This window comes from Danio rerio, chromosome 12 (genome assembly GCF_052040795.2).
Source record: "Danio rerio strain M-AB ecotype USA chromosome 12, GRCz13ab, whole genome shotgun sequence".
NCBI classification, from domain to species: domain Eukaryota; kingdom Metazoa; phylum Chordata; class Actinopteri; order Cypriniformes; family Danionidae; genus Danio; species Danio rerio.
Genome location: NC_141032.1, coordinates 18,154,105 through 18,179,299, shown reverse-complemented (window position 1 = coordinate 18,179,299; position 25,195 = coordinate 18,154,105). Strand labels below are relative to the sequence as shown.

At 36.0% G+C, this 25,195-nt stretch overlaps 1 protein-coding gene and 1 long non-coding RNA gene across 7 annotated transcripts in view; both read right to left on the bottom strand.

Moving 5' to 3' along the window:
• svild (supervillin d) overlaps window positions 1-25,195 on the bottom strand; it is a 135,404-nt gene that overhangs the window by 37,393 nt on the left and 72,816 nt on the right. For 4 of the 6 annotated variants that reach the window (XM_087276008.1, XM_087276009.1, XM_087276010.1 and 1 more), the window contains 5 exons: window positions 17,580-17,724; window positions 13,924-14,369; window positions 11,951-12,086; window positions 300-447; window positions 18-101 (listed from right to left, as the gene is read on the bottom strand). In XM_087276008.1, coding sequence (XP_087132134.1) covers window positions 18-101; window positions 300-447; window positions 11,951-12,086; window positions 13,924-14,369; window positions 17,580-17,724 — 959 coding nt within the window. Of the gene's footprint in view, window positions 1-17; window positions 102-299; window positions 448-4,991; window positions 5,058-11,950; window positions 12,087-13,923; window positions 14,370-17,579; window positions 17,725-25,195 lie in introns of those variants that run through there. The other 2 variants (XM_087276012.1, XM_087276013.1) reach the window with 1 other exon arrangement.
• On the bottom strand, window positions 18,420-24,063 carry LOC147841352 (uncharacterized). Its single transcript, XR_015503996.1, has 2 exons — window positions 21,977-24,063; window positions 18,420-21,934 (listed from the first exon to the last, which is right to left on the bottom strand). It is a non-coding gene; the product is annotated as an uncharacterized LOC147841352 (long non-coding RNA).

Below are 25,195 nucleotides of genomic sequence, written 5' to 3'. Positions count from 1 at the left end.
ATGACAGCAACTGATACCTTCCAGTGGTTTGACTGGTGTGCTGCTGCAGGCTTTTTTGCTGAGGATGATGGGTACATCCTCTCTGCTGGGTGACACCAAGCCTGATAGGAAACAGATGTGTCAACATGAAAATGTAATACTGCTTGAGCAACAGAATGCACACTGAAACCCGATGTTCCATTTTCAGAGATCCTGATAATGTAACGTAAAAAGTTTAACATGCTTTGTGCAGCGAGATAAGTTTGTGCACACTACATAATAATCTTTGGCTACAAACCAGAGACTAATTAGTTTCTCACCTCTTTTAGCCATACGGCCAGCAACAGAGAATTGTGTGGAGTCATTAGAAGCTCCTTTGCCTTTAACTTTCCATTGTTCCTCCTTCTCCTGTAAGATCTTCATTCGCTCAGCCAAGGACATCTTTGGTTCCACATCTGCAGAAGATTTCTAAAGGGAATAAGAGAAGAGAGGAAACTTGAATCTGATTCAGTCTGAGTATCTTCAGAGTATTTTCCTGAATAAAAACAACAACTGCATGTTAAAACCATGTATACAGACTAGGGCACCTAAATATCATCCGACTAAGAAATGAAGACAAGTAAACTTACATTGTAATATGAGGCAAGGGAATGTGCACTTATCAAATTAAAACACCATAAGCTTCACCTTTTAGGAGCAATAACAATTACAACCATTTAGAACCACACATGTTGGTCTCCAATCTACTGACAATCAAGAAAAACATTCTTCTTTGTTTTGCTCAGGCGGTTCCAGTCAGTCCTTTGCAAGATTTATAGTGTTCACACACAAGCTACAAATATCTTTCCAAAGAATTTGCAGGGCCTGAAATGGCTGGATCATTAAACAGACAAATAGCACAAGTGGGTTATTCACTTCAGCCATCATGATCTAAAGGGAATTTTAATTAGATGGACCAGCATGTGGATAAATAACATAAGACCACAGAGAGAATTTAAATGTGGGGCTGATGCAAGAACTGAAGTGCAATTTGAAGCTGTTCAACATGTCAAATATATTTAACTGCTTTCAAACGTCTTATCCACTCGAGTCCACTTAGAGAGTGGATTAGTTTTGTCATAAGCACCAGTACATCAGTGTCAAGCCAATAATAAAAAAACTAACGACATAACGACCAGCATTTCTGCTGTACTGGCAGTAAAGTGTGCTAGGTCAATCCAGGTATGTGCTGAATCTGATAGATGGCTGCTTTCAGTCAGTCAGTGAATCAAATCAATTAACCAACCAATAAATCAGTCAGTCAATCAGTCTCGGATGTTATAGCCAGATAAATATATAAAACCTGACAAATGTCCTGTTGCCTATACAAGTTTTAAGAACAACAAACAATAACTTAACTTCTAGTTCAGGGGTCACCAATCTTGTTCCTGGAGGGCCGGTGTCCCTGCAGGGTTTAGCTCCAACTTGCCTCAACACACCTGCCTGGATGTTTCAAGTATACCTAGTAATACCTTGATTAGCTTGTTCTGTTGTTTTTCCTCCAGGACACCGGCCTGTTTGGTGACCACTATTCTAGTTTGGTGACCACTGTTCTAGTTTATCATGTGTGGCTTATATGAAAGGCAAAGGCCTCTAGATTTCGCATATTTTACCAAAATAAAATATTATCATGCCTTGTTTTTTAATTATTTAATTTGGACAGTAAGGTCTGACTTTGCTTAGACAAAAGTAGTGTCACTTAACAGAAATAATGTACAGTATAGAATATAATGTCATAGTGCAGTGGAAAAAGAATTAATGTTGTGCATGACTCCCATAAGCCTGAGCATCCACACATCTCTGCAATGACTCAAATAACTTATTAGTAAAGTCATCTAGAATTGCAAAGAAAGCGTTCTTGCAGCACTCCCAGAGTTTATCAAGATCCTTTGGATTCATCTTTAATGCCTCCTCCTCCATCTTACCCCAGACATGAACCAATAATGTTCATATCTTGTGACTGGGGTGGCCAATCCTGGAGCACCTTGACCTGTGTGGAGGCTGAAGTATCAGGCATGTGATCAGCCAAGAACAAAAAAAGAAAACAATAAATTATAATAATCTTTATTTAAATGCTTAATATTAGCCACACAATTAAGTTTTATTTTTTATCAGTTTAATTGTTGAGCAGTTTAATAGACATATAAGTAATATAATTAATACGTTTATTATCGCCTACTTTGTACCTCAATAAAGGGACAGATCCACACACTGCCGCTAAATGGCGCCACTGACTCGATTTAGTGCTCTTGTGTCCACAATATATAATTTTTCCTTTAAGTTAGTAGACTCTATATTCCACGTGTTTATTCCATAAATAAACTACTGCTCAGTCAATGATTCGAACTGTAAAAATATTAAGTCCAGTTGAATTGAGCTGCCTAATATACTTTAACATTCCACCCTAAATAAATGCTAGGCTGTAGCACAAGGACAGATGACTTGCAGAGGATAATAATAAATGTGCATCCTGCTGCTTTATTTATAGTGTACATAGAGCGCACATGGTCATGACGCGCAAAAGTGAGAGCGTGCACAGGCGAGCCCATATTCAAATTCTCAAATTTTGTATATTATCAGCGGCTTAGTCATATGCGCACTTTATAGGAGTACACAATATCATTATATTATATATAGTAGCCTAGTAGATCTAAAATTACATCCATGAATGGTGTCTGGAACAAAGCAGTTACTGCTCCTTCTTGTGCACAATGATGAACAGTAAAGCTACAGTACCTCAAGCTGTTGATGTTGCCATTCACTCTGAAGATCTCTCACAGGCCCCCACACATAATGTAACCCCAAACTATGATTTTTCCTTCACCAAACATGACTGATTTCTCTGAGAATCTTGGGTCCATTAGATCTCCTGCAGTATTTGTGATAATTGGAGTGCAGTTCAACAGATGATTCATCAGAAAAATCTACCTTCTGCCACTTTTCCAAATGATCATCTAGAAGTCAAGTTATTATTTGTTTCTCTTACAACTGGGATTGACGACAAGACTTTTGTCAGATAGTGTATATAGATCTTTTGTTAAACCAGTAGAGTGAGGACACACAAGTTGCCAGATTCAGATTCAAACTCGAGTCACCCACATAAGTACCAAGGCTCGATTTGTAAAGCATGTTGCACTAGAAACCAGGTCAGAGGTCTGGAACACTAGAAATAAGCAAAAATGACAAATACGATTTAATAAAATCAGATTTTCCAGAAAAACAAATAGCTCAGACAAGTTTCAAAATCCATCTTACATTATCCATAAGCCACTCATATATCGGGAATCCATTGAATTTATTGGACTCTGACAATAAAGACTAAAAATGAGTCCTCAGAGTTGAATAGGACGGAAACTGAACTACTAGACAGCTGGCTTAAAGACTCATATTGCTTACTGCCTATTCACATCTGGAGCATGCGGTCATCACAGGTGTCCCTTTCTGTGCCTGAGTGGGGGAAAAAAAGGCCCTTGTAAATTCTGGAATTTAATGTTCAGAGCCCTGTGGATAAATAATATCTGACATGTTCCCAGCCCCTTTATATGTGCCAAAAGTCATAAAGCTTTTAAGCCAATCATTTCAGGAGAGTTTCCGGTGCTGTGGGGTGGAAGGAGCTGGAATACTAACCCTAAAGCCACACAGGAAGACAGCATTCTTACAAGGAACTCAGGACACAGAGCGTTAGTTACTGTATATCTAAAGATAGATACTGACAGAACTGACAGAGCTGCCAAGTCAGGCTGAAATCATTATTACAAAATCGTTTCACATTTACACACTCTCACACACACACTCTCACACACACACACACACACACACTCTCACACACACACACACACACACACACACACACACACACACACACACACACACACACACACACACACACACACACACACACACTATAGGGAAGTGTTAAGGTGCGTCCCAAATGGTATACTTATGCACAACAATTCTATGTCATCTAGTTGTATAAATAGTGTAAGTAGTGTGTTCACACTGAAATATTCTATATATTCTGAGTAGATTAAGCGCATTTATTAATTCTCGGATGCTGCACTTATTAAACCATTAATAAGAAGTCTGGACTGTTAGACGCACTCAACAGCCATAGCTTTGATCATGTTGCAGAAGGGGTGGAGCTATCAGGCACTTAAGTTTAATTACTTTATTTCGAATAATGAAAGCAAAATTCTACTACGAGAGTGGTTATGCTGCTCCCTGATGCTGAATGTGGTTATACTCAAGACAGGTATTATTTGATAGTTTGGTCATTAGTTTCACTTATTTGGCAACCATCAAACATCATCTGTGAAACGCTTTGAATGCGGTTAGTAAAAAACCATTAGTGTTAAATTTGGGATGATACTAGATTCATATACTATGCTGTTAAGTATGTAAGTGCATAAGTACGTAGTGTATAAGTTCATAGTGTATAGTGTGCCATTTGGGATGTGTCTTAAGTGTATGTAAGTGTGTGGAGAGACAACTTATGGGTAAACTCCTAAACATTTTTATCACTTTTATAGCCTTTTTTAGAAAACAGATTCAAGGCATCCGTACAATGTTTATTTTACCTGATATGAATCCTTGTTTTTTTAATTTTATGTTACATTTTTTACAACTGCTCTTAGGGACAGAGTTGGTATATTGTTCAGTAAAGCGTGTGTTTTTACCCAGTATTTATTTATTTTTTATTTTTTATTTTGTCATTTTTAAAAGTTTAAAGCACCTTGCTCAACATGTGTTGTTGTTAAACATGCTATAGTAATATATTTTGTTGTTGTGGATTTCACAGTTTTTGTTTTTTAGATTATTTTTTGTGTGTGTACGTTTCAAGCATGAATGAATAAGATTATTTTGAACCATATGCTGTGATTATTCGATTAGACACAACGAAAAATCCATAATGCACCAAAAAAGACCAAAACAAAACAAAAAACAAACAAAATACATTGTACAGTGTTACTCACCTGGGAGAGGGGCTCTACAAACTATGCTGAGGCAGATAGGGAAAGCAGAGGAGATAGGACAGGTGCCTGAGGTGAAGAAGGAAATGACAGAGGGAGTAAAGAACGATCAAAAGGTCATTCCGAATACACTTAGGTGGAGGTCACAAAAGAAATGACTGGGTCACAATTCAAATAGAAAAAATACCATGTTTTCCCATATATTGCAGAAGTTTAAAAAAACTCTAGACCATTTCAGCGTGGTCATGTCATTGGCCCATAAACATTTCCTGCTTGTTAATAAAGAATTTCATAACTGTAATAAGAGGCAATTCAATCATACTGTAGCTTAAAGTTAAAACAACTATCATAACATTATTTATCAATATGTGGCTCTTTTCTTTTGGTTTTTAGAAGCTATGTGTATATAAATTAAAAATGTAAAACAGGAAATATGTTGGGACCATTGTTTTTGTTTACATCCCTCAAAATGGTATATAGGGCTTTATTTTATTTTACTTTTTATAGCAAACCATTGAACAAGTTACAAGCGACAAGATTCATGAGACAAGGAATTTTGTTGTCAGCACCAAATGAAATGAGACACAACAGAAATATTTAAATATCAGCCACACTGTAAAACTTTCACATTAGTTAAACTTAAAAACTCAAGTTCATCAGCTGCCTTGAAAATGTGAGTCAACTCAACTTTAGGTGTTGAGCTAAAACTCAACATCTTACGTTGAAACAAAAAAATCTCTCCAAGTTGAGTTGACTCACATTTTTAATGCAGCTGGTGAAGTTGAGTTTGTAAGTTGTGAAACCAACGTGAAACATTTTACAGTGTGCACTCCCAATGAGATGTTAAGTGTAATGTTAAATGGTAATTCTAGTTAGTTCATATTTAACCTAATTAAAGGTGCTGTATGTAAGTTTTTGACTCTTCTAAAGTATTAAAAAATACCACAATATGTTTGCAAATATTTAAGAAACATGCCAAGTGAACATACTTGTTTATCTGAAAAACAATGTTGAAGTGAGGTATTCTGCTTTCAAAATGTGTTTTCCGTTCCGGAACACTGTCTTTGTTTTGGTCATTTTAACCTGCCCAACATCAGTTTAGCCTATTATATTTCAGTACCCTGGGTTGCCTTGGTGGAAAACCTCGTATTCCATTCTTTTATTTAGAAAGGCTCTAAAACCATGCGTCTGTGACTGAAATGTAACCTCCAGTGGACAGTAGCAGAGTCTGAAATGAGACAGATTCAGTTCCACATGAGGTTAATAATTAGCCAACGGTATAAATATTACGAACATTAACATTAGTTGAGCAGGGTACATTGAAACCACGTGTCTTAACAACAGGCTTCGTGACAAGATACGCAGTGATAAGCAATTTGGCTGTTTGCACCAGACGAAACAACAGAAATGTAAATACAGCCATTCAGAAGAAATTATATATTTAATAAATACTAACCTCTTTAACATTATTAACTGTACATGCTGAATCATTCATCCGTGTTCAGTTCTAAAGTTCAATTACAAACTGTTTATTTAATTTTCAAGATCTGAGATGACCTGCTGCTGCTTTCAGTATATTGCAATAAATGTCATGTAAAATGGCATTCAAACTCAGATTGTTAGCATTTAACACTAAAGAAAGCACATGAGGTGTACCTGAGGTGGTAATAGTCAGTTTTCTGTTGTTCACAAAATATAAGTCACTTCTAATATATCAATATCAGGTGTTGGTTAGGATGAAAGCTCCTTTTAATATGAAAAAATATTCCTTCTATCGGGTGTTATTGTTTTTATAAAGAACACTGTTTAAATCACTTGCTCCTGTTCTCAATCTGGCAACCTGCGCTTGTGTTTGTTTTGATCCAGCAGTGCAATACCTAATTCAACCACTGGGTGTCAAACGTACATACTGCACCTTTAACATTACTAAAAGTACATTGGCTGAGTGACTGAAGTTGTTGAGTCACAGTTCTGACTTTCATTTTCAAACGGTTTGCTAGCTATATTATTTTCAAAATCTGAGGTCAGCTGATTGCTGCTGCTTTCAGTATGGCAATAAATGTCACTTAAAATGCTTTTCAAACTCCCATTAGTGTCATTTAACCAGAAATAACGCATATAATATGTTTCTGAGGTGATGATTGTCATTAGTTTAAGCTGTTGTTTTGGTGCGACGTTGCCAAAATAGAAAGTGTTTCTGAAAGAGAAATTTAGTTTGTCGCTTTCACATGGTTAGGAGATAACTCGTTTTAACATGAAAAATATATATTTTATTGCTTTATCTGTGTTGCATCATGTGTAGTTAATACATAGTGTTAGCATTGATTGATGGCCTAAAAGCTATAAAGAAAATAAAGAAAAAATTTACAATTGCTATTAATTTAATACAAGTATTACAATAATAAAAAATCTAGAGTAAAGAATGACCCAGGCACTTAACGTTTTTTATTTTATTTTATTTTTTATTTTTTGTGAGATTCACCTGTTAGGGATGTAAATCAGTGCAGAGGAGTAGAAATAAGAAAATGTAAAATATAAATACAGCAGCCATTTTAAATCTCAAACAACTCAAACGAAAACCCACAAAGAGCCAAGAGCTCACCAAACAAACTGTTCATTATAGAAGTTTAATGACAATCCAAAGTTCTCGAATAGTTATTAGAATGGTGTGCCTGGAGGTCAGACTCATGACTGAAGAGGTGCAAAGCTAGGAGCCCCTCCAGGGGTACTGAACAAAGAAAGAGAGATTTAAAGAGTGTGAAAGAGAAAGAGAGAGAGAGAGAGAGAGAGAGAGAGAAAGAGAGAGAGAGAGAGAGAAACTAGGCTGAGGTCATTGAAACGGTTCCCAAGCAGGTTTCCCATAAAATGTAACTGCCGTCAAATGTTTTCATTCGGCTCTGCTTTAGCTGAGCTCACACTTTTAAACAGCCTCCAGTGAGCACTCACAAAGTGTGAGACAGAGCAAGTGAGAGAATAATGAAAAACAAAAGAGAAACTGACCCATACTTGGGAGTGCAGAATGACTTTCTTTGTAATTTAATCTGATCTGAAAAGGGGCAACATGACAATCCCTGATCCTCATCATCTACTGAATCATTTGACAAATACAGAAAATGAGGCTCTCATACTTACCAGGTCCAGCAACGCTCAGTGGGAGACTGAAACTTTTGGCATTAAGCTCTGTTTCATGTAAAATAAATTATTGGAACATTCTGTCAGTAGAAGAGAAGCTGTAGCAAACCATTATGTGTGCTTGATAAAGGCCTGCCACAAGCTGAGGACAGGAAGCAGCAGTAAATGGATGAAGCCAATCGCCCAAGTATATTTGATGACAAATAAATATTTGATGTGTTTTTTAACAAATATTATCATCCTGTCACACTTTTTCATATCCGCCAAAGATAACCAAACAACCTTTTAATTAACCAGTGGAAAATCTTGTGCCCTACACATTTTGTATTGAACTTTGTGTGTGCATGAGAACAGTCAACAACAGACCTCAGTCTCAAGTGCTCTGCAGAGAACCAAAGAGATGCACCTTTTTCAGGCTTTAAAATGCATCGGGCCTGTGTTTCTAAAATGTCCGGAAGTCGGCTTTTGCTCTCGCTTTCTAAATTTGTTGCATTTTTGCACTACTCTTTTGTTAAAGAATACTTTTTGCTTGTATTTACAGCTGACCGAGAGCAAATGAAAATAATAGATTCTTTAATCTAAACAAATAAAAAAAAAAAAACTTACTAAATACTCAGAGAAAACGAAACAACATCTAAACTGGCTGCAAAATATCTGTACACTATTAGAAATGGTCAATCAACTCATTTGCTTTATTTAAATAATCTACACATCTTATTGTAATTTATTTCTTATTTGCTGTGTATGTTCTTAATTTGATGATGTTAATATATTACATATTTTATACATATCTAAAATGCTTTGGCAATACTGTACTAAATGTCATGCCAATAAAGCAACCTAAACTTGTCACATGTAGTTAACCATTTTTATGCCTTGGGTAAAGGATGTGTTTCAATCTGGCTACCAATGCAAGTATATTTCAGACCTGTGGGAAACACTGTGAAGGTGTTGGTGATGTGCAACACTGACATAAGAATTGCATACTTTTCATTTTTTATATAACTATAAATTGCTTAGAAGAGAATGTTTTAACTATCTTGCACTTTGCAAGATATTAGTGTTCAGCTTAAAACTGCAAAGTAATTTTGATACGGACCTTTGGATGTATTAAAATAAATGAATAATAAAACAGCATTTATTCCAATCTAATTTTAAAAAAAAACAAGACTTTGCTAATTAATTAAAAGGGCTAATTATTTATTTAAAAAAGGAAAATTATTAATTAATTAAAAAAGGAAAAAAATAACAGGAGAGCTTTATTTGGACTTCAGAGGTATAATTTTGCATACAGGTAACAATATTTTTGTATTTTTAAGCAGATATTTTCTTGCGAAATGGTACAGTAGAATATGGACACTAATCCCTGTTCCTTCAGGAGTACCATTTGGAAGAGTTTAGCTTTAACAATGAACCAAAGTTTTCACTACTATTTAAAATATTATGTGTGTAAAACTTATTACACATAACAATTATAAAATACTTTAATAAATTAAATATCTTTATCTGTCTATCAGATTTAATCTCTAACCTAACAAAAATATTAATAATGACCAGTTAAAAAACATCAAATGTACAGCCATTTTCAGATCTCTCTAGAGATGTTCAGAAGGATTTAGGTCTGGGCTCTGGCTGGGCCACGCAAGGACATTCAGGAAGTTGTTGGGAATCCACACCATTGATATTTTGGCGGTGTGCTTTGGGTCATTGTTCTGCTGGAAGATGAACCGTCGCCCCAGTCTGAGGTCAAGAGCACTCTGAAACTGGTTTTCATTCAGGATGTTTCTGTACATTGCTGCATTCATCTTTCCCTCTATCCTGACCAGTCTTCCTGTTCCTGCTGCTGAAAAACATCCCAACAGCATGATGCTGCCACCACCATGCTTCAATGTATGGATGTTATCAGCCTGTTGATGAGCGGTGCCTGATTTTCACCAAACTGGCATTCACTCCAAAGAGTTCAATTTTAGTCTCATCAAACCAGAGAATTTTGTTTCTTATAGTCGGAGAGTCCTTCAGAGGCTTTTTGGCAAATTTCAGGTGGGAATTCAGTGGCTTCCGTCTGGCCACTCTACCATACAGGCCTGAATGGTGGATATCTGCACTGATGGTTGTCCTTCTGTAAGTTTCTCCTCTATCCACAGAAGAACGCTGAAGCTCAGACTAAGTGACCATCGGGTTATTGATCACCTCCCTGACTAAGACCCTTTTCCCCGATCACTCAGCTTAGATGGCCGGCCAGCTCTAGGAAGAGTCCTGGTGGTTTCAAACATCTTTCACTTACGGATAATGGAGGCCATTGTGCTTATTGAAACTTTCAGAGCAGCAGAAGATTTTTATGTAACTTTCCCCAGCCTTGTGCCTGGAGACAATCCTGTCTCTGAGGTCTACAGACAATTCCTTTGTCTTCATGCTTGGTTTGTGCTTTGACATGCACTGTCAACCCTGGGACCTTATATGGACAGCCTTTTCAAATCATGTCCAATCAACTGAATTTACCACAGGTGAACTCAAGTTGCTGAAACATCTCAAGAATGATCAGAGGAAACAGAATGTACCTAAGCTCAATTTAGAGCTTTAGGGCAAAGGTAGTGAGTACTTATGTACATGTGATTTTTCAGGTTTTTTAGTTTTTATAAATTTGCAACAATTTCAACAAATCTTTTTTCACATTGTCATTATAGGGTATTGTGTGTAGAATTTTGAGGAAATCAATGAATTTAATTAATTTTAGAATAAAATAAAATGGTAAAAGTGAAGCGCTATGAATACTTTCCACATGCACTGTATTTGGGTCTTAAAAATCAAGATATTAAGATTTCAGACTTAATTTCCAGGCGTTTTAAATAACTCGAGTAAACCATGATTATTTGTAGACTAGGGTTATAAATTGATTGAATTAATACATTTTCAAAAAAGCACCATGATTCTGCCTGGAATGATTCTTAGCTTTGCTATTTTAAACAGCAGATAGCACTCTTGATTATTGTTTAGCCATACACAGAAATGAACATGAAAAAATAACACTTATACATTCTGAAGACTCATGCACATAGTCAAATGTACTTGCACCTAGTATGCTACAAGATTTATGAAAACAGCCTAATTGGAACACTTCAGTAATTTGTATAAACATTTCCTAACTTTAATAATGATATTTTAGGTTTAAGTGGTATGTAAAAGGAATTGGAAGCAAGCTGAGTACAGCCAGAGGTGATTCTTGGCTCTCCAAGGCACTATGCAAAAGTGACCACAGTGCTCTTTAAAAAAGATGAAGATCGCATGTGGGAGGTGGGAATGAGGCGGGGGGTGGATAATAATTTGTGGGATAGAGTGAATCAGTATCAGCCATCAGTAGGTTAAAACTAATTACAAAATTGATTCAAAAGATAAAATTGCAGTGCATTAGGAAAATCTGACAATTGATGCAGAATCATTTCTCAACATGGGTGCAACTGTTTGTACTGGGATTGCATTTAGATGGATATGCTGATCAGATTACTGGAATTGATTCTGGAAAAAAGTGAAAATCTTTCTGTGCTTACAGCCTTACAGACTTTTCAGCTGAATCAGCATTAGAAACACTTCCTGCCTCAGCTGTCCCTGTGGATTTCGCATCCCACAAACAGCTCCTCATTTCAAAAGAGCTTCCTCTGCAGTCCATTGTTTAAAGCTGTCTCCACCCCACACACACAACAACCAACACTGACACTGGATGAAAGCCATAATGCACTCAGCAACTGAACTTTAGAAGAGTTTCAACGGGCTAATGAAACCTATTTGTCTTTGGTATTGACAGGAACCTGCAACTACAAAAAATGGATAAGTACCTTCTTCTTCCAGGCATTCTCACTTTCCTGCAGCTGGGAGTAACGGTTAGCCAGGGATGTCTGGACCACATTGGTGAGCTTATTAGTCTTCAGCTTGCCCCGACAATCAATTTCATCACTCTTGAACTCTGCCAGCCTGCCCAAAGTAGAGAAAACATGTAATAGAAACTGACACTGAAAGTAAACTTTTCACTTAACAAGTTTTATCCATTATAAGACTTGTACAGGGTTCATTTAAAGGTGGGCAATCTTGAAAACAAAGTTAGTGTATGCAGGAGGTGAAGGTTAAGATATCCATACTTTTATTATTTTTTTCAAACATTTGATCTAAATAATTTCATGATGTGTCAATTGAATAAATAAATTAGAAATTAATTGCATATTAAATTTACTTGTTAGATTATCGATCAGTGTAGTTATTCTGTGACAAAAGCCAGTTACATTTGAAATGTTGTATTAGATTTTATTTATTGATATATAAATAAATATATAGAAAGCAACAGTCGTGTGATTCAGAACGTTTTGCTTCATAAAACAAATTTGAGAAACAAACAGATATAGGCAATTTTTGATCCTGTGTCTTGAATTTTAGTAATTCATCACGTAGTGAGTTATAGTTTAGATAAAACTAATTAGCATCTCACAAAGCATTTATGTAAATTTTTTTAGTTATAACTTTTTCATGACCCTGGTGTTCCTAGTGTCATGTTTAACTGCTTTAGCTTAAAGTCCCCATGAAATTAAAATAAAGTTTTTTAGATGTTATTATCAGTATGTGAGTCTTAAGGGTATCTATATGCTAGTGTGCTCAAAAAGAAAGACAAAACTCACATTTAAAGATATAAACCTTCAAAGCTTGTAGTTGTGAAAAACTAATCAGCCTAACTTAATCAACAATTTTTAACATCACTAAATATTGAATTTTCTGACCAATCAAATGGTCTATAGTATCTGACTTGTCTCATTCCCTTCTGATAGAATTATCAGCTGCTGCTTTCAGTATATGGCAAAAAAATGTCATGTAAAATGGCATTCGAACTCACATTGTTAGCATTGAACATTGAATAAAGCACATGAGGTGTACCTAAGGTGATCTTCGGGCATACTCACAATATGTACAGTTGCCTTAGCATGCTTGCCTCCCCCCCAAATATAAACAATCATAAAGTCCTCGTGCTGCAGGAATTAGGAAGTTTGCTGAAAGTGTGCAGTTTTCATGTCAGTGAGGGGTTTGCGTCTTTAATAAACTATGACAGCTCACATTTATTTAACAGTAAGAATGATTAATAAACCCATATGAAACAGTCCCTTAAAAGAGCTTCATTAGCTAATTCAAGTGTGTTTGATTAGAGTTGGAGCTAAACTCTTCAGGACACCAGCCCTCCAGGACCCTTTAGGCTAGACAGTCAGACTCACTCCTGTTAGACATCAATCTGGTAACCTGCGCTTGCATTTGTTTTAATCCAGTAATGCAGTACCTAGTTCAACCACTGGGCGTCAAACTTACAAACTGCAACTTTAAGTTGAAACTTTGTCACAGGTCAAACAAAACTACACATTTTAAAAGCCTTTAAAGGGATTGTTCACCTAAACATTTTAATAAATTGACTCACTATTTACTAACCCTCAAGTGGCTCTAATCTTTTCTAACTTTCTTCTGTTGAACACAAAAGAAGATATTCTGAAGAATACTGAACACCTATAAACAATGATGTCCATAGTGGGAAAAATAAATACTAAGGAAGTCAGGTTTTCAGCATTTCAAACAATCATCTTGTGTTCAACAAAAGAAAGAATGTCAAAAAATGTTTGGAACAAGTGAAGGGAGAATAAATGATGACAGAATATTCATTTTAGGGTAAACAGTCCCTTTAGCGTGCTTTTCAACATTAAAACGACTTTTCCCAATCTCCAATGCACTTATCAAGAAAACAGGTAACAAAATATAAAAACATTTTAAAGACTCATTTTACCTCTCTTTGAGAGAGGAACTTGTGCTCCCATCCAGGCTGCTGTCTAGCTCCTCACCATCTTCAGACTGGGAAAGGGAAGGTGATTTGTCCACTGTATCTGGAGAAGGAGAGCGAGGAGTCTCACTTGAGCTGCTTTCCTCTCTCTGCAGCCTCCTTTCCTCTCGATCCTCCTCCTCATCCTCTTCATTTTTTTCTTCATTTCCATCAACAACAGTCAGCTCCTTGCAGATAGTGGTTCGCTCTTGTTCACCAGGTTCTAAATCCAGGCTGGTTGAACGGCTCTTCTTTAGGATGCCTTTAATACTGCGCTGACCTGAGTCCTGTCTCTGCAAAAGTGGCGTGGCAGTTGTGGGCTCTTTGTCCACATTCAGAGCTCCAGGGAAAATGCTCGAGTCCTCCATGTGCACAAAATGTTTCTCTCTTGCTTTCTGGTCATTCTCTTTAGCCTAAAGTACATAAGTAAAAGATTAAGGCCAAATAAATAAAGGAACAAACATACATTCAGTCTTTAATTTTTTTTTTTTGAGTAAAGTTGTTCTCCCTAATATGAAGCAGATGCATGATGTGTCCAACAAAACTAACAACTTTTTTTCCTAAAGATTTCTTCTCTTATATTGTTTGCATTCACTGGAACGCTGTGCATGTTGGACTCCATTGCCTCCTGACATGTTACCTCCAATGTGCCTGTGTTTTGTTTCAAACCCAGAAAAACATTTACGCAAACTCAACAGGGAAAGAGCAAGATAATACTGCAGCAAAGGGTGAATAAAGTCCCATAGACATTGTGCTCTGAAGTGTAAGGAGAAAGTTAGTGTTATTTTCCCTACCCAAAGATGAGGCTTTGAAGAGTCAGTGCTTTACACAGTTCATGGACCAGTTTCTTCCTCCATTTCACAAGTGTAAGTGCGTGTGATTAAAATGGTTGCCTCCTTGTTTTCTCTAGCTTGCAAAATATGTATTCAATTGTATTTTGTTACTTGTACTTGCTTGTACTGTATCTGGTTAACGCTCTATATTCTCATATCGTGTCTAAAGCCACACTGAATATGTGATGCGTGCTGCTTTGTTTACGGATTTAAAAACATTTGTGAGCTTGCGATCCACTGCCATTTGTCATTGCTATGCCCACCGTCAGCTGTTCCTATACACATGTGGCGTCAAGTTTCAAACTAGTTCAGCTTTTGCCACTGTGTGGAATAATTTTAAATGTGTGTCGATGTTTTTACTTCTGGTTAAGAATAGAGCAATATGCTGGTGTTAAACTGCATTGCTTTAATGCACTCCTGCATTGGTCTCACACATACACTCTGCTCTTTGACTACTTCAAAATTGTTGATAAGCCTTGGTGAGTATTTCAAATGCCTGTTATAAGACAATGAAAGTGTTTTTTGACCTTGCATGTATATCAACCTGAACTAAAACTAAAATATGACTCTTTTTAATGCATAACAGAGGCTCTTTAATTCAAGTAATAATCTATAGTAAGCTTCCAAATACTATAGTATTTAGGCTACTATAGTATTTTTATGTCACGTAATAGCTTATACAGTATTTACCACCTCGATGACAGGCAAAAATATTTTAGCTCAGTAGAAAACTCGGCCCTCTTACATAATTATCATGTCCAACATATGTGGTTATTTTCTATTTATATCTCCTTTGAAATATGGTTTGAATTGCAAAAATATGGACATTCCTCTGTGTCTCCTTATCAGTTTTTTTCTTCCTGTCCTCCATCTGAATTTCACACGTCACCAGATCTATGTGATTGAAAACAACCTATACCCAGATTTTCTTTGTAGGACATCTTTAAGCTTCTGTCAAAAGAGTAATCTAAAAAAGTAATATTCTAAGATAAAACAATACAAATTTTATATTAATTTCAACAACACCATTGTGTTAAAACTGATTGTAATAAAATAATTAGTGTCTTGTTTTGTGACATATTGGCTGTGCAAGTGAAACAAGAAACACAATCCAACTGTTCTTTTAACAGAACTTCACAATAAAGACTGCTAAACTAATACATAGTTTTGAGCTTATTTTTGTAGTAAAAAGAGAGCATGTACATGTGGCTTCTAGTTCTGTGATGATTTATGCCGAGTTTAAACTGCATGATTATCAAAGTAGTCATGTTACAGATGTTTTCACACTGCTTGACTATCTGGGGTAGCGTTCTGTCAGTGCTGTGTTTACACTGCAACAGCGACAGGAGGTTTCACACTGCATGACAATAAAATAGGAAGAATCGCCAGCAACTTTGTCTCGGTACGCAAACCACGTCTCACAACCAAACGCACATGTGAATTGACATGAAAACAATTTGAGGTCATGTAGTATAACTTTTGTTATTACCTACATAATAATGAGAAATAAGTCTTTAGTGGGGTAGAAAATGTACTTATTTTGCTCATTTTTTGAATTCACAATTTCTCTCAAACTTTTTTCTTTTTTTCGGCCCGGTTCTGATATTGCTCAGATGACATGTTAAACTGACACGGGTGCTCCTGACAATTTTCACCTAGTTTTTCCTCCATTTCTTGGGTACAAATAGACCTAAAATAAGCACTTTAACTTATTCCCCAACCTACCGCTGGCCTGCAGATACCCAGACTGGAGGTAGGTAATCGTAGGTAAAAGCCAGTGTTATTTCAATCAGAACACATTTAACATGGCATGATTTTAATTCAGCGACAACTCCAGATATTTAGCATGCCAAACATCTGATGGGTATCTGATGGGACTCTGATAGTTCACACTGTGTGATTGTTACTAGTGTGAACGACATATTAATACTCAAATAAACCTAAAAAGTAGGGGTGTGAACCTACACTGCTCTCACTGTTCGGTTCGGTTATGATTCTCATGCCATGGATCCCACCTGCTTTTTGAGCCCTTACACCACTATGATGGGTCATTGCCTTCACCCGCTGAACAGATGAGTGACGCGGGAAGAACAGCCACAGTTACATTCAATATGTGCGTAATGCGGTAATTTCAGGTAATCCTTACACAGTGGAAAAAACTTGCACAACAGGCATGCTCGTGTCTGGATCCACAAGTAAAGCTTTAACAGCCAAGAGGGGAGAAAAAGTAACCTCACAAACACGCCAGCGGGTCAAATGTTCAAAGTGAAAGGCATAGATGGAATTTTACAGCATTTCTCTCTAGTAGTGAAATAGTGGCTAGTGTGCTGTGCCTTCTTCAGTGTCAATGAAAGACTTTCCAGCAAACTCACAAGCAGCTGAATTCTGCATAATTATCTACCTTTTAAGTGGTAGGAGTGTTTTATTTACTAGCCCTCGCTTCTTCGCCACAGTATTCTACTGCGACATCGCGCATAGGAGAAAATTGACGTCAGTTCATAATAGCCAGTTATGACCTATTACTGAACTGATATCAAATTGTGCCCATCTGCATCGCTGTGCACTGAAGAAACAATTAATTTTGACACCCCTACTAAAAAGTATCTTTGAGGTACTATTATGGACCCTTCAGCTACATAAATGTACCTTTTTAAAAGGCCCTGCCCCAGTGACAATTCCTGTACCTTAATTTCTGAAAGTGTAGTAAACTACTAAGTAGAGTAGACAAATTTTAAAATCATCTTTAATTTAGGTTGCGTACAATGACTGATGTGTACAATGACTGCTTACCATTTGATCTCTTGCATTCCCAACATCCTTGTTGCTTGCATCCTCCTGTCCTGCAGTGAAAGACTGGAAGTGGGAGATCTTCTCATCCTGTTTGAAATTCTTTCTTTCTTTGGCATTTTCCTCACCCTTGTCTGAAGAGGAATAGCTGCAGAGAGCATGCATGCTTTGGTAAATATCACATTTTATTATTGATAAAAAAATTCTGTAAAAATTATAGGTGGGCATAGATTATTTTTTTTAATCTAGATTAATCTAGGAATTAATCTAGATTAATCTAGATTAAAATAGCTCATTAGAATTCTGCCAAAGACATTCAGAATATGTGTGCTATTCAAATAATAAGTCTTTGCGAACAGGTTTCTCAAGCCAGGTGGCGCATTAGACCAGGGGCTCATCTCCTGTTTCCAAAATGCATCACAAACTGCTTGAGAAAATGATCTACTATGATAATTGGGGATGAAAATAAATGCTGTTCAATAAGACGTACTTGTGTTTACTAACTGTTTATTAAGTTAAACATGAATTTTGAACTGACGGCCTACATAAGCCCAAAACAGTGATTTATGATTACCTTAAGCTAACTAAAGTCACATAACTGAACTAAACAGAAATGAAGTTAAGGTGTGGAGTATGCAGATATTAGAGGCATTAGTGAAATAAACACCGCATTCAAACTATTACTGTTGTGTAAGACTTTTCGCCATATTTTCTAACAAGATATACACATGCGGCTGTCAGTAAAGGACCGCACACACACGCACACACACATTGTGAAATGCGGACGTTTTTTTTCTTTCCATTTGGCATGCGTTATTGAATTCGATACCACTCTCACCAGTCCTTACTCCTTATTTGCATCTAAAACCCCAGTTTGTCACAGCGGCATGAATTAATTGTTTCTAAGTTAAAATGAAACTGTTAAAATCAGGCATCCTGCTGATTTGATTCAAAAGGGCACTTTTTAGTCAGACGGCTCACCGGTCAGGTATACATACACGCTAAAATATCAAGGTGAAAGTCATCATAGCTTGCGTAGAACAGACCCAGCTCCCAAACCAACTTTTAGAATAGATTAACGACAATATATTTTTATTGCGTGATAAGAGTCCCACGTTAACGCAGCACGTTAAAGCTGATAACGGCACACCACTAATAAAAATCAATGATCTACTATATTTATCCAGAAACCTGAGCAGTTGCAATTAGTGGTGATTAGGGGATAACAAAACGACTATTCAGATAGCTATTGCAGTGTGAGGAATCATGTTGCATTACATCAAGTTAATCACTGTGAATGTTTACTCTGTAGGGTGACTCATAGCAATGTCTGCTGCCAAACACAGTAAATAAAACAAGAGCATTAGGTCCAAATTCTGCACATTCAACACTCAACTCTCACACAAACACAAACTTATAATCTACACTATTACCTCAGACTAGCTGAAAAGAAAATGTAAATCATATTGAAAGCATGCACACCCAAAACCACACACATTTACAACCGCCACATTAATATTCATTTATACTGTTTAAAGAGATCCAAGCTATTAAAGATATCAAAGTGCATGACAAATGGAAAAGAGAAAATGTATATAGTTGCTAATTTAAATATAACTTCCTGCACACTTTACACAACGAACTCAAAAAAAAAAAAAAAAAAAAAAAAAAAAAAAACAGTTGATGTGTAGCAATCACACACTTGTAACACAATTGTGTCATTTAAAGAGTGTGGCAAACTTAAATAAAAAAGTCTAAATTAAGAAATGTCCTATTCAGGTTGTGTTTGTTGGGAAAGTTTGAAGTGCATTTATTTACCCTCAGGCCATCCAAAATCTAGGTGAAAAAGCAGATACAGGAGACACTACATTATGTTGTATAACTGCAGATGAACTATGCATATGCTTAACAGCGGAACCCCCCTGCTTACACTGTAATTTTTTTCTAATACTGATTGCAACATAATAATGCATCATTGCAACATATTAATAATGGTGCAAACCAAGTACACTATGAGCCAAACTACTCAAGCTTTCTATCGCACAATGACTTATTATTGGTAGATCTGATGCAAACTAAAAGTATACTTGTTAACACACATCCTAACTCTCTGTTGTAAACAAAGGTTTCAGTTCATACGTTTTTTTTTTTTTTTTGCATATTTCTTAATATGACAGAAAGCTTGAGCTCCAGATTCATTTGCTGTGGTAATAACGTACAAACCAATCATTCACCAGATCACAATATATCAATATTGTGACAAAAATAACTCGCTAGATACATTTCCATCAACCTATTGCTATGCGCATTTTGGATATGAACATTAATATATGATATTAACATTTTGGATATGAACATAATTTTTTATTTTATTTTATTTTTAAATCGGTAAATGGAAACTCCATGATGTGTATAAGTTTTGAAAATGCGTATAAAAAACGTATGGGCATAACTGAGTAGAATGAACTTTCATTTGATAGGAAAAAATGCACATAAACTACGATGGAAATACATTTACCAAACAAATTCCAGTATGCACATTAAAAAATGTCATGTGGTTTTGTTATAAGAGATCATGTGATGATAAAAGTGTTTGTGTGAATGGATACACCAGCAGGCTGAACACATTGTGAAACATGGGAAATGTCGTTTTCATCATTCTAAAACGCCTTAACCATTTCAGTATTATTGTTATTATGTTATTAATTACCTCCAGAACTGTCAAGAACATCTGTGCTCCATGTCTGAGACCTTCAAACGTCAACATGCATTTATTGCATGTTGGCATACTGTCTTCTGAGGCAAAAGTTATTTAATAAATAGAAAAGAAAATATTGACGCAGATTTTCCTACTACATCAAATTTAATTTTTACTTTTGCTATTTTCCGTCAGTTAATCACGAAGTGACGATTTTGCTCGATTTGACTACTTGGATGGAAACGCTGCTTTATTTGCACATCTTGTAATATTGCCTGTAAATTTACTTTGCATCTTTGGATGGAAACATAGCTACAGTGGTAATTAACACGTGTACCTGATAATGCTGTTTGTGGAGTTTTTAAACCACTTAGATTTAATGTTTGCTTTTTTTAGTTGATTTCATTCAATTGATTTCCTCTGATTTTGTTTCTCTTTCTGTTTTCTCTTTGGTTGCTAACTATTGTTCATCAATGCTCAATCCTCATTCATTCACTCATTCACTCACTCACTCACTCACTCACTCACTCACTACCTCACTCACTCTCACTCACTCAATATCCTTTGGATTATTTTAGTTGCCCCACTGGCAGATAATTTTTAGATATTTAAACTAGAAATGAGACAAAAATTAGGCGACACGGTGGTGTAATGATAGCCTCACCACAAGAAGGTTGCTGGTTCAAACCTCGGCTGGTTCAGTTTGCATTTCTGTCTGAAGTTTTAATGTTCTCCCAGTGTTCGTGCGAGTTTCCTCCGGATGCTCCGGTTTCCCCCACAAGTCCAAAGACATGTGCTGTAGGTGAATTAGGTAAGCTAGATTGTCTGTATTGTAAGTGTATGATTGAGTGAGGATGGGTGTTCCCACTAATGGGTTACAGCAGCAAGGCCATCCACTGTGTAAAACATTTTGTCACCTTGGAATTATAAGGTTCTATCTGTGTTCTGAATGATTCTGAGATATTGAGCTTCAAAGTTTTTGCATTCCATAGCAAACAGTATGTGTGTAACATTTGTTTTAAATAAAAAGTCTCTTAATGTAAACAACTTATATAAAAAAACATCCCATAATGTAAATAACCTGTCATTTAATAAGAATATGTCAATAACTACATTTTGACGAAAATGTTAGATAGAACCTTGTAATTCTAAGATGACGATATGGATATGTTAGCGGTTCATTCCGCTGTGGCGACCCCAGAATAATAATGGAACTAACCTGAAAAGAAAATTAATTAATGAATGAATGAATGATACAAAGCTAAGATAATAAAGGTGATTATTCAATTCATGTACCTGATTACTAGGCCCACAAGGAATCTGCGCGGGCAGAATTCCGCAGATTTTCCGCAGAATTCCACAGATTTCTGCAAATTTTTAGCCCATCGTTAATGCTGTTTATTTACTTGAGTAAATGTGTAAATCTGAATTTATTCTGTTTTTATTCAGTAATTTATGACCTTTTATTTAATAAATTAAGGTTTTAGTTACGATACTCCGCTGGATACTCCCAAAGTAATTCCGCAGAAATCCGCAGATTTTTACCAAAATTCTCCGCAGAAATAGCAAAAAACATCCACAGATTCCGTCTGGCCCTGCTGATTACTGATAGTCTCAACAGAAAAGCAAGAAATAGTGCTATTCAAACTATCTTGTAAATCTGTATTTATACAGCAATATTTATTGCAGAAAAATAAAATACTGCAATTTCAACAAAATTATGCAGCCCTAGTCAGTATATGTTTGTCGAAATTGACTAAAGCATACGGCAATATATTAAAAACTAAAGACACTGTGAAAAATTATTCCTGCCTTTTTTTTAAGTTGAATCAAATGAACTTTTATCAATCAAACTAACTAAACAATCACATGTAAACTTTTCAACTTTAAACACGTAGTTAAAACTTATTAAAATAAGGTAAAGTAGCAAAAAAAACATTTGTAGTCATGAGTTTTGTCATACTTTTTTTTTTTTTTACAGTGTATGCTCACTTTATTTACATGTTATAAATATAGGTTCATAACCAAATGAGGGTTGGTCCATTTAAGTGCAGTCGTTTGCAAATAAAATGAGTTAACTCAAAGGCTTGTAAATTACATTGTATTAGTTAATAAAAATTGTGTTTTTACAGTACATTTAAACACTTCTGTAAAACTAAGGTTTGCTACAATCTATTTCACAGTAAAATTCTGGTAACCACAGGTGCTAGTATTTTACATTAAATGTAACTTCTTTTTTTAAAACAGTGTGGCTCTAAACAGTTTGAGACACAACTCTCCAACTGAGAACAGCAGCTGGCCAGAACAATTTGAGACCCCTGCTTTACACCCAGAAAATGAGCAGACTTTCAAGATCTCAAAACTGCAGTTCACTGTGTGCCAATGAACCAGAAACATTTACCGCATACACAAAAAATAAAAACCCTTTTTAACCCAAAAGGTGTCTATAAACTATATATCTTGCGTCTACACTTGACCAGAGACTACAAACACACACATTTGTACTGCCATCTTTGTGGATTCTTGCTTAACTTCTAGTGTAACAAAAATTTCTAAATGAAAAAATATAGGTTATATTAGGTGTCATTAAATAATATGTACTTATACTGAAATTAATCATTTATTACAATGTACTTACTGTGTAAAAATGTTTTTACACACTTATGATTGATTAAATACCTGTCTGCAATAACATCTGTAAATAATTTCTGTAATTACAATGTTGACACATCCTATAGCATATCCCAGGAGTTTTCAAACTGTGGGGCGCCAGCACCTATAAAGGGGGGAGCAAGAATTTGAGGCGTGCACTCGAGTAAATTATGATGACGATTTTTATGCATTCAATAGAGTGAATTTGATTAATGTTAGCTCCTCCACAGCTAACTATTAAGCACCTGTAGAGTTAATGCGTTCGAGTAAAATATACACAAATAAAATGGATAAGGTGCTTTTTAAAATTAATTAATGACTCTAAATGAAAGTAAATCCGGTGGGTTGTCTGACAAAAAGTGCCTTTCTGAATCAAATCAGCAGGATGTCCATCTGGATCTTTCACTTACTTTGAAGAAACTACTGACTATGCCTACATGGACATCACTAATCTAGTTATTTGCCATAATAGACAATAATATAATTAAGTTGTTTATTTGAAGTGCTTTTTGAAGGTTGCGTCCTAAGGCAGAGTTTCACTTTCACTCATGAACATTTTATTCATGCCCCTGTAACAAACTGGATTGCAATTGGATGCAAATAAGAAATAAAGACTGGTGGAAGAGTGTTGCTAAAGTCCTATATTATGCATACTCCACATCTTAATTCCATTTCTGTTTAGTTTAGTTATGACTTTAGTGGGATTAAGGTGATCAAAAATTGACTGTTTACATGGTAGACTCTTAATCAGAGTATTTTCTTAATTGTATTAAAATCTAAAGTATTGTTGCACATGTATACGTACTCAAAGTTCGACTCAACCACACCATCAGGGCTTTGCGAACATCAAGAGCAAGTATGCTGTGGTTCACACTTATTGACATTGGAAGATGATCAACCATGTTGTCACTGAAACAGCCTCAGCCATCACACTGAGTCAAGTAAGCTATATAATTTTTGTTTCAATGTAATTTAATGCTACGCACTTCAAACGCAGCAAGCATATGTGAATGATGTTTGCACATGCATTATAATTTTGGTTCGTGGGAGGGGGGTTTAGGTGTGAGTGAAATTAGCCAAACTGGGGTGGGGGGATGGGTTAGGTGCTAAAAGGCTGAAAACCCCTAAAGCCTTAACCTATCCATATCACCAAACCCGTCCTTAACCCTACCCGTATCCCACCTCAAAAGTGCAAGTTCTGCAATACATTAGGAACACAGTAAGTACCATTCTCTCTCTCTCTCTCTCTCTCTCTCTCTCTCTCTCTCTCTCTCTCTCTCTCTCTCTCTCTCTCTCTCTCTCTATATATATATATATATATATATATATATATATATATATATATATATATATATAATATTTTTTATTTATTTATTTTTTTTTGATGGAAGTACATAGTTAATAAAACGTGGGACCAAAAAAGATCAATACATAAATTAGATTTTCTTTTTGACTATGAGCTTTTACTTTACTTAACTCACTGTATCTCACAATATAAGTTAAACACACATGTACACTTACATGCATATCTTGCTGTGAGAATGGAGCCAAACGAGGTGACATCCAGAAATCTTGAATCTAAATGTTCTGACAAAAAGCCAAATCTGTTTTTTTGTACAGTAACATGTCTGTCTTTTGTACAGTGACACCCTATCAAATCCATAACACCAGCCCTTACAACAGCGGCTTTAGTGAAATATCTGTTCCAGAAGCCTGTGTTTTGAAAGTGTTTTTTCCTTATTTCACATGAGATATTCATGAAGTCCAGACAAGGTTGGTAATACTGAGTGCTTGGTCATGATGCAGCCATCCGGTGAAGGGTAGCAGATGTCTGTTCTTTAGTGTAATAAGAAGCAGACCTCCACATTTAATATATCAGCCTCACTATGTCTAGAAGCATGTGAATGCGCCACCCACACATAAACACATAACAACCTTAGAAACATGTCATGCTTTAAACCACTAGTTTACCTTCTGGAAAGCTTATCATTAAAGTTGAAAAACAGACACATAACACACACAAGCACACACACAGTCAGCAGGCTTCACAGAGATGCTTATCTGACAGGCTTTTTGCATTCATCTGCTATGACTCACTGCCTCCTGGCAGGAAACAAAACTAAACCAGCACAGAGGATTACTAACTCCTAAACCTAGGCTTGCTGGATCATCTGAGATGGAATATAGGCAAATGAAAGGGATAGTTGATCCAAACAAATACATTTTACTCAGACATACTTTGAGCTAAACCTGTACTGCTTGCATTTTT